General features: G+C 50.4%; 1 protein-coding gene across 1 annotated transcript; it reads right to left on the minus strand.

The window, feature by feature from the left end:
- Positions 1–8,344: 8,344 nt before the first annotated feature.
- Positions 8,345–9,424, minus strand: LOC149355157 (uncharacterized). Its single transcript, XM_089576076.1, has one exon. It carries the CDS (start codon positions 9,422–9,424, stop codon positions 8,345–8,347), a length of 1,080 nt encoding a protein of 359 aa, XP_089432202.1.
- Between the last annotated feature and the right edge of the window lie 563 nt (positions 9,425–9,987).

Here is a 9,987-nt window from a genome sequence, read left to right on the forward strand (position 1 = left end):
GCAGAGGTTCTCCTCCTGCAATGGCCGCCACTGGGCTGAGTAAGCCGATGAAGATGACACTAACTGCTGGTACTCGTACAGCCTTTGTCAAATATAAACAGCCCAAGGGCCTTACTTCTAATTCGGGGACCTCCAGGAAGGCTGGAGAACACCGCTTAGAGGTCCTATGCATCAGAAGAGAAAGGATGAGAGTTCTCGTCACTATCATGAGGTCTGGCATGCTGACGGTGCAAAACGAGCTACACTGTATGACCCAGAAGCAAACCCATCGGGCTCTATAGGTTTGACAAAGGCGGTACCTTGGCTAAGCAAGTCAGATACAAAACCGCATCCTTCAGAGCAAGTGCCCGCCCACAGGTTCAGAGCTCCTTGACCTAGAAAAATTGCAGTCGAAAGAGCAGATTTCGAACCCAGTTAGCCCTTTTTCCTTAGCCCTTAAGGAGGTGCCATGTGTCTATCGACGGCAATGCTTGCCGTTGCCGACGTCGGTGGCCCCCTGCGGCGGCGGCTGCTGCTGGTCGGTGGCGCCGAGCGCGGCCATAGCTGGAAGCCATTGGTCGGGACCGAGCATGAGCCCACCCAAGGCGCCGCCGTCGGCGCCCTCTTCGCTGCAGTCGATGTCGGCATCTTCGGGTAGGGGGCGCATGAAGCGGGAGGCCACCGTGGCTAAGATAAGCTCGCGAAGTTCTCCACAGGAACTGCGAGAGTAAGAGCAACCACGTATGGCATCTTCCTGCCTAGTGTGTGAACTTTGTCGATCTGCTCGCAAGTTATAGATAATTTCGTTTGCAAAGTGTTCGCGGTTATATTGTCAGGTTGTAGTGACGGTAATCCAGCAGTCAAGAAGACAGCAACAAAACTTGCGAACGAAGCTCTTTATTTGGGCTGACTTGCGCCCGCAAAAGAACTAAATCACTCGGCGGCGGCGTAAGCAACAAACGTGCTCGTTAGTCGTCGATCTGCGAATGCCCGCCGCTCGCGGCATCGCTCAATTTAAAGCCGGCAAGGAAACTTCAAGATAACAGGACAAGATCATCTACAGTAATCTGGAAAAACCTAGATGCAGCCTTTCATGGCTGTGATCAATCGGGATTAGTCTGGTCGCTTCTCGCGTCACGAACAAAAGTGATAACAACCCTTTCATGCAGCCTTGAGCGTGAACGAACAAACACTACAATGATACGTGGCATTACCCCCCTTCCAAAGAAGCATCGTCTCGATGCTTTAAAATGAAAATAAACGCGGAGAATGAAAACTTCGAGTCCTTTAGCGTTCATAATATGGCTTCAGGCGTACGACATCTACGACTTCCGGGCGTGTGCACCGTCGCTGAGATGCTGTTGTGCCGTCGGGGATGACTTCATAGTCGAGGTCACCGATGCGACGGAGAACCCTGTACGGGCTAATGTAGCGTAGCAACAACTTTTCGCTCAATCCACGGCGGCGAACTGGCGTCCGTATCCAAACCCGATCACCTGGCTTGTAATGCGTGTCTCGTCGGCGCAGATTGTAGCGTCGGGCGTCGGTGTGCTCCTGGTCTTGAATGCGAAGGCGCGCAAGTCTTCGGGCTTCCTCGGCGCGTTGAAGATAGGCGGAGACGTCGAGGTTGTCTTCGTCGGAAACGTGGGGGAGCATTGCGTCGAGTGTTGTCGTGGGCTTCCTGCAGTATACCAGCTGCAATGGAGTAAAGCTGGTTGTCTCCTGGGCGGCAGTATTATAGGCCAAGATCACGTAGGGCAGAATAGAGTCCCACGCCTTGTGTTCGGCGTCGATGTACATGGAGAACATGTCTGCGATGGCCTTGTTCAGACGCTCTGGGAGTCCGTTGGTTTGCGGATGATAGGCAGTTGTCCTCCGATGGCTTGTCTGGCTGTACTTTAAAATGGCTTGCGTCAGCTCCGCTGTAAATGCCGTCCCTCTGTCTGTGATGAGCACTTCGGGGGCGCCGTGTCGCAGGAGAATTTGTTCGACAAAAAATTTTGCGACTTCTGTTGCGGTACCATTAGGCAACGCTTTTGCTTCGGCGTATCGGGTCATGTAGTCGGTGGCCACGATGATCCACTTGTTACCTGATGATGAAGTCGCAAAGGGACCGAGGAGGTCCATTCCTATTTGCTGAAAGGGCTTAGTTGGAGGTGGTTTGGGGTTCAGGAGTCCGGCTGGTCTAATCAGAGATGTTTTGCGTCGCTGACACTCACGGCACGTTTTCACATAATGGGAAACGTCGGCAGCTAGCCGCGGCGAATAGTACTTTTCCTGGATGCGGTGCAACGTGCGAGCAATCCCGAGATGCCCCGCAGTCGGCTCATCATGACATGCCTGCATAATTTCTTGGCTAAGATTCTTGGGCACGACAAGATGTACTGTCCTGTTGGACGCAAAGTTCTTCTTCAGGAGGACATTATCGTGAACGACGATGGACGACAGTTGGCGCTTGAATCCTCGAGTAGGCGATGCAGTCTTGCCTTTCAGGTAATCAACTATGCTTTGCAACTCAGGATCGGAGCGCTGCTGCTGCGCGAAACTGCTGGCGCTTACCGGTCGATGATGATGATGATTATGATGTCCTCGGGCTGAATGACACATACTCACGGCGGGGGATTGGCCAGGGTGCATAGCCGATACAAACGCACTCATGTACAGGGAATGGAGTATAATTAAATCTAAAAATTTGGGACGCAGAGCTAGAATTTGTACAATACAAAAAATACGGAGAAAGAAAAGTTGTGAATTCACATTCTAGCAGAGGAATCTACCAGATGAAATTATATAATCGTGAATAGAATCGAACACTGGTTTCAGGGCATATCCCTTGGCGCTTGCCCCGAAGGATAAGAGAATCGGAATAGATAGAGGAAGCCCAAGCCGAGCGAGGGGGATCTCCAAGCAAATTCTACGGAGAGCAGCGAGCCGCCGGCAGGAGAGGAAAAAATGTTCTATAGACTCACTTTCGCCACAAGACTCACAAAGGTTGGATATCGAAAGCCCCGATCGGCATAAATAAAGATTTAGCCGTGGTATCCTGCAGCGCAAAAGGGTCATGGATACCTCACATTGCCTCGAACTGCACATCCGCACACTCCAAGGAAATGCCAGGTGTTGAAAATCCGCTGCAGCGAGGAGAGGCTCATGGCTCAAGGTGTGGAAACTCTGGAATCGCTGAAAGCGTGCTAGAGTCAAGTAAACAGTATTTGGGACGAAAGGGACAATAGGACCATCAAGGGCAGACTTTGCTAAAAAATCAGCCCTCTCATTAGAAACAATGCCACAGTGCCCAGGGACACAGTGAAAGCGAACTTCTGAAACATGTGGAGGAATAAAAAATTGAAGGGAACGGCTCATAGGAGTATCACTCGAGGTTTCGAGCGCTGCCAAAACAGAAAGGTTGTCTGAGAGTATAATAACCCGAGTGATACTGCAGGGAATCATTATTAAGGCCAACTCAATGGCCAGAAACTCAGCTACAAAAATAGGGGTATAGTCAGGGGCCCGAAATGAGTAGCTCCAATCAAGAGCCCTTGAGTAAATACCAATAGCGGCCTTTTCATTTTGCTGGGAGGCATCTGTATAGACGGCAATATGGTTAGGAAAATTGTCTAGTTACTCCTCTATGAGCCCATTTAACATATTGGCGGGCAGGTTCTTAGCATTCCTTGGGAGGGTGTTGTCAAAGAAGACTGCCGTGTCAGCCCGCCTGTGGTTGACTAGTACCAAAGATCTCATTGATACAGAAATATTTGACAGCAGGGAGTTAGAGAACACCACCTGAGGGAGCTTATACCGAGGCCAGGGAGTACCAAAGAAGAGAGTTGGGTTCGTTGTAAATATAGGGTTAGCCAATCCAGGAACAGGCTCCAAAGACCTTAAAAATGTCCGCACAGTGATAAGCTCAAACCGGGAATTGAGATCAGGTATTCGCGCCTCCAAGTACAACACCGCATTAGCTACTGATTTAGGGAGACCTAAGCAAAGGCGCAGAGCGCGTCGCTCCATAACAAACAGGGGTTCACGCTTGTACTTTGGGCACCCAGAAAAGAGAACGGAGCCGAATTCAAGGACTGGCCGTACATAGGTCTTATAAAGAAGTAGTAGAGTGTCCTAAGAAAGCATCGCCGTCTTCTTCGCTTGCTGCGTCGACGGGGCTCGCGACAAGCAGTCTGCGTCGGAATGCTTGCGGCAAGATTTGTAGCCTACAGTTATGTCGAATTCTTGAAGACGCAGGCTCCAACGAGCAAGGCGGCCGGAGGGATCTTTCAAATTGGCTAGCCAGCACAGAGCATGGTGATCGCTCACAACCTTGAATGGTCGTCCGTACAAGTAGGGGCGAAATTTCGACGTGGCCCAAATAATGGCGAGACATTCTTTCTCGGTCGTCGAATAGTTGACTTCGGCTTTCGACAGTGAACGGCTAGCGTACGCGATACCTTTTTCCTCTCCACCATTTTTCTGAACGAGCACCGCTCCTAAGCCCACACTGCTTGCATCGGTATGGATCTCGGTTTCGGCGTTTTCATCAAAGTGCCCGAGCACAGGAGGGGACTGTAAGCGGCGCGTTAGCCCTTTGAAAGCTTCCTCTTGCGGCATTTCCCATTTAAAAGGCACGTCCGCCTTGGTAGGTTGCGTCAAAGGCTCAGCGATGCGCGAAAAGTTCTTGACGAATCGCCGGTAATAAGGGCACAATCCAAGAAATCGGCGTATAGCTTTCTTGTCATTAGGCTGTGGAAACTCTTTGATCGCAGCCGTCTTCTGAGGGTCTGGGCGAACTCCAGCCTTGCTTACGACGTGACCAAGGAACAGCAGCTCCTCGTAGGCGAAGTGGCACTTCTCTGGTTTCAGTGTTAGGCCTGAAGACTTGATTGTTTCCAGCACTATCCGAAGCATTCTGAGGTGGTCTTCAAAGCTTGTGGAGAAGACAACAACGTAATCTAAGTAGACTAGACAAATCTGCCACTTCAAGCCTGCGAGCACCGTATCCATTACTTGCTGGAACGTCGCTGGGGCAGAGCAGAGGCCGAATGGGATCACCTTGAACTCGAAGAGTCCGTCTGGTGTGATGAACGCAGTTTTTTCGCGATCTCTTTCGTCGACTTCAATTTGCCAGTAGCCGCTCTTCAGGTCCATCGATGAGAAGTACTTAGCGTTGCACAGCTGGTCCAGTGTATCGTCGATGCGGGGGAGGGGGTAGACATCCTTCTTCGTAATGCTGTGCAGGCGGCGGTAATCGACGCAAAAGAGAAGGGTGCCGTCTTTCTTTTTCACTAGGACGACTGGTGCTGCCCAGGGGCTCCTCGATGGCTGGATGACGTCGTCACGAAGCATTTCCTCAACTTGCTTGCGGATAGCTTGGCGTTTTAGCGGCGATACGCGGTAGGGGCTCTGTCGCAGTGGTCGGGCGTGTGCTTCTGTGACAATGCGGTGCTTGGCAAGCCGGGTTCGTCGCACATTCGATGGTGATGAGAAGCAATCGCTGTACTTTTGAAGAAGACTGCGTATTTGGTCTTGTCTGCTCCGTGGTAATGCTGGGTTGATATCAAACGTTGGTTGATGGCGTTGGTCAGACGGTTCTACGGGTTGGTCGGGTAGAGCAAATATGTCTCTGATGTCTGCCAGCTCGTCGAGGAAAGCGATTGTCGTACCTTTGTTTAGATGCCGGTATTCTTCGGTGAAGTTGGTTAGCGACACCTGGGCTTGGCCATTTCGGATTTGGGCGACTCCCCTTGCGACGGCCAGTCCTCGATCCAGGAGTAGCTGGGTGTTCCCTTCGATGGCGCCTTCGGCAGTTTCAATGTCTCCAGTACCTATGCAGGCGAGGACACTCGATCGGGGCGGCACGCTCAATGCTTCGTCGAGGACGTTTAAGGCAACGTGATGAGTTGCGCTCGTAGCAGCAGGTATGGCGTTCTCCGTGGAAAGCTTGATCGACTTAGATCGAAAGTCGATGATCGCCCGATGTTCATCCAGGAAGTCCATTCCCAAAATCACGTCTCGCGAGCATTGCTGTAGGACCAGGAAGGTTATAGCATAGGTTCTCCCATTTACAGTAACTCTCGCGGTGCAGCGTCCTATCGGCGTAATCAGGTTACCACCTGCGGTGCAGATCAGCGGGCCATCCCAAGTTGTTGTTACCTTCCTGAGTCGGAAAGCGAGTGGGCCGCTCATGACAGAGTAGTCGGCTGCCGTGTCGACCAACGCGGTAACCACGTGACCGTCGACCGTAACTTCAAGGTAACTTGTTCGCGTTTTCGTGCTACATGTGGTCTTCGGTGTACGATCTCGGCTAGAGGTCCGATCTCGGGTAGAGGTGGTTCAACAGGCCGTGACGAGGGAGCTAAACAGCATTCCGGTCCAGGCGTTCCTGGAGGCGTACGAAAACTGTAAAACTCATTGGCAGCAGCGTGTAGGTGCGGAAGGGTGCTACCTTGAAAAATTGTAATCGTTTGTACGATTCTCTTGAATAAATTTTGTTAAAAAAAATGAGTCCTACTACTTTCAGACCAGACCATGTATATCGATATTGGGCAGGCACGTGCTTCATCAATCGTTCCTTTTTTCGGAGGTGCACCTCGGCTATCGAAAGCATGCCTTGAGTGCCTGCGCTTAACCCTCTCTAATGACCGAAAGCGAGAAATGCGCATAATAGAGTGTTTGTTTGTGAAAAGAAACCACACGTAGTTTGAGTACTCTATAATACTGCTCTAACGTTTTTTTTTTTTGCATGCAATGTTTCACATGGTGTAACTTTGAGGTGTCTATTAATGAAAAATAACTGTTTTAGTGCGGCTGATGGGACTTTCTTTATATGAGAATCTCACCCGAGGTCTGAGGTTAGTTTTATGCCTAAGTATTTGTATTCGCGGACAGATGCAAAAGTATTGTTGTATCAGGTACTCTGAAAAAGCGATGTATGCTTTTTTTCTGGTTACTGGTAAAAGAACAGATTTGGTAACGTTAGTACTCATGTCTCAATATTCGCACCATTTGGTCACTGTTGTTAAGGCGTTATTTAAAGCTATATGGTCATTGGCCGAGTTAATGTCCAGATAAAGTACGCAATAGTCAGCAAAAAAGTGTTATGTAAGAAATTCTAGTAGGTAGGTCATTTATAAAAACTGGGGCTAGAATACTTCTTCGTGGAACACCTGATATTACATTGGATGTCGCGGACTTTTCGTGGATAATTTCAACGAACTGAATACGCTGTGTGGTAGTCCCTAATCGAGTCTAAAATGAGGCCAGTTCCTCAAAGTAATTTGTTTCGAATTTCGAAATAAGTTTAGTGTGTGATACGCGGTCCATAGCTGTCGAAATGTCTACGAAAATGAGGTCTACTTGATTGTGGTGATCAATAGCGGTGGCTATATCTTGCCCTAGTTCAGTTAGGTCGGCAACGGTACGAACCCGTGTACGAAAACTGTGCTGAAATGGTGTTATTACGTTTTCTTCTAGATAGGCTATTCTGTGTTTTCAGAAGACATGTTCAAATAGCTTGCACACTGTGCTGGTTAGTGAGATTGGTCTGAAGTATGAGGGATCTGGTTTGCTACCTGATGTTTGCACTGGTGTTGGGCATTGGTGCAGCTGTTTTCTATTCTTTAGGGAGGGTGTAGGATGACAAGTATTTGTACTAAAAATTTTGCTACCCATTCGGCATATCGGCGCAGGAATTTTTTCGAGGTGTTATAAGGCCCTAGTCCTGTTTTAGTGTCCAAATTTAGTAAAAGGTTTAAGACTCCAGCTTCGGTTACAGTAGGGGCCCTATTTTCTGGCCTGTGCAAGGGCTGGTCCACGGCAGGTTTCTGTAGTCTGCAGTGAAAACAGAAAATAGTTATTCATTATGGTGTCAGTATTTCATTTTTTTCCTCTGGAGATGCTTGGATTTAATTTTTTATTTGAGGGTTTAAGTAACACCAGAACTTTTGTGGATCATGTTTTGGGAAATTTTTTAAGGTATTTCGAAAGTAAAATGCTTTAGCTGCTTTGATTTAGTATTTAAAATGATTGATGGCTATGGTTAATTCTTCAGCTGTTCTTTTCAATGGTGGTTGTTTCGAAGCTTTTTTTTAGTCGTCGAAACTGCGCTTTATTTTATAAACTGCGCTTTATATTAGCTTGGCCCGCAACATCTCTCGAGGCGTCCCGGGTCCAGCAAGAGGTTCGTGGGCTCAAGCCCGGCACAAGCGCACCCGTCTGACCAGCGGGAATCATCCACCACACAAATAAAGGTCATGAGATTGGCACTGGGCAGGAATGGCAACGAAACACAAAAGACGCGCGGCGCGGCCGCGCATTTCAAGTCCAGGGGTATTAACGGCAGCTAACGGCGATGCCGATGCCGATGAGAGGGTCAATCACGAGCGATGGTCGATGCGTGCGCCAGGGACCAGGCTATCATGGGCGGCCCCGAGTTCACCTTCTCCATCCGGTGTACCTTTAAGTGTTTGGCGAGGTACTCGGAACGTGAGAAGCGCTTGTCGCAGATTTGGCAGCGGTGGGGCTTAATGCCCAAGTGAGAGCGTGTGTGGCGCACCAGCTCGTCCGAGCGGGGAAAACGCCATCCGCAGCCGGGCCACTCGCACGCGAACGGCTTCTCACCCGTGTGTCGGCGCAGGTGGGCCTTGAGGTGCGAGGTCTTGGAGTACGTCTTGTTGCAACCCGGGTAGGAACAGCGGACCAGCTTATTTTGCGCGCGAGAAGCGGAGGGGCTCGGCTGCGGCGCTCGTCCACCTTGCTGCCGCGTCGTGCCGGCCGTTTGGCAGCCAACTAGGACACCCGCTTTGAGGTTGCGAGCCCCGCGTTGCACCGGTTGAAGCCAGCTCTGGATGGGACTACCTCCGGCCACAGACAGCGGAGGCGGGGGCGGAGGCGGTAAATCGGTAACAGCGGGACTAGACTGTGCGTTGCTAAAGAAGGAGGCACCTTCAGGGAAATTGGACATGAGGGTCTTGAGTCCGACACCGTGGACCACGAAGTTAATCAGGTCGTCCGCGGCAAACTCCTCGGACCAGCCCACGTTGAAGGATCCGTCGGGAGACGGCGCAGATGAAGTGGCCGAAGCAGCGCCCTCGTAGCCGGAGTATGGACTGAAGTCCGCCGGCATCTGGAAGTCGTGGCCCGTGGGCCACGCGCTGGCACTGCTGGCTGTCTGGCCGCCGGACGATTCTCCGCTGATGATCGGGTAGCAGCACGCCGGGTCGGTGACGATTCCGAACTCTGGCAGTTGCATAGCGAGATCCTCAGTGGCAGCGTGGCCCATGACCACCGCACTGCTCTCCCCATCCTGGCTCAGGCTGCCGCAGTCGCTGGAGAGGAACGAGTCCAGGTCCGCTCCCAGCTCTTCCAGCGGCAAGTCATCGAACAAAAAGGCGGCGTCGGCAGCCACCGTGGAAAGGACGCCTTCCATCGCGAACTCTGTTGCAGCAGGCATGGAAAACCGCGTGACACGATCTTTTACTCACTCGCTGAACATCACGATTTCACATTGTTTGTGCGAAATTATATTTTCCCTTTTTCTTATTCTTGCTAGGTACGTAAGTAGTAATACAATGCGACAAAATATTTTTAACCTACGTCACAATGTTTGTATGTCAGTGCGTATGCATTCTGAGAGTTGACGGAATTATGATAGTTCTTGTCATCAGCTCGGCTGTAGTAGGGATACGCTACGGTTGATCGCCAACAATGTTTAGTATAACGATTCTATACACCGCACATTATTATCGTGTTGTCAGACAATCTAATACTTCTATATTCGTGTCGTGACAGGAGAAGGCTCTGCTGAGGAACACTAAATCTAGTATGTTAGAGCTAGTACCTTGTACGCGGGTATGGAGCGGTCAAGCGATCCTACCAAGTTAGTTATGTTGAATATATCTTGATAAGCGACGAAAAAGCCAGCAGCGCCTAGCACACAGTCGATCCTGCTGCTGCAAAAATGGGGATTCTGGGGTCCTGGACGGCGTGAAACGAAGATTTAAATGCTTTATTGCG

This window comes from Amblyomma mixtum, chromosome 3 (genome assembly GCF_055824585.1).
Source record: "Amblyomma mixtum isolate Tamu chromosome 3, ASM5582458v1, whole genome shotgun sequence".
NCBI lineage: Eukaryota > Metazoa > Arthropoda > Arachnida > Ixodida > Ixodidae > Amblyomma > Amblyomma mixtum.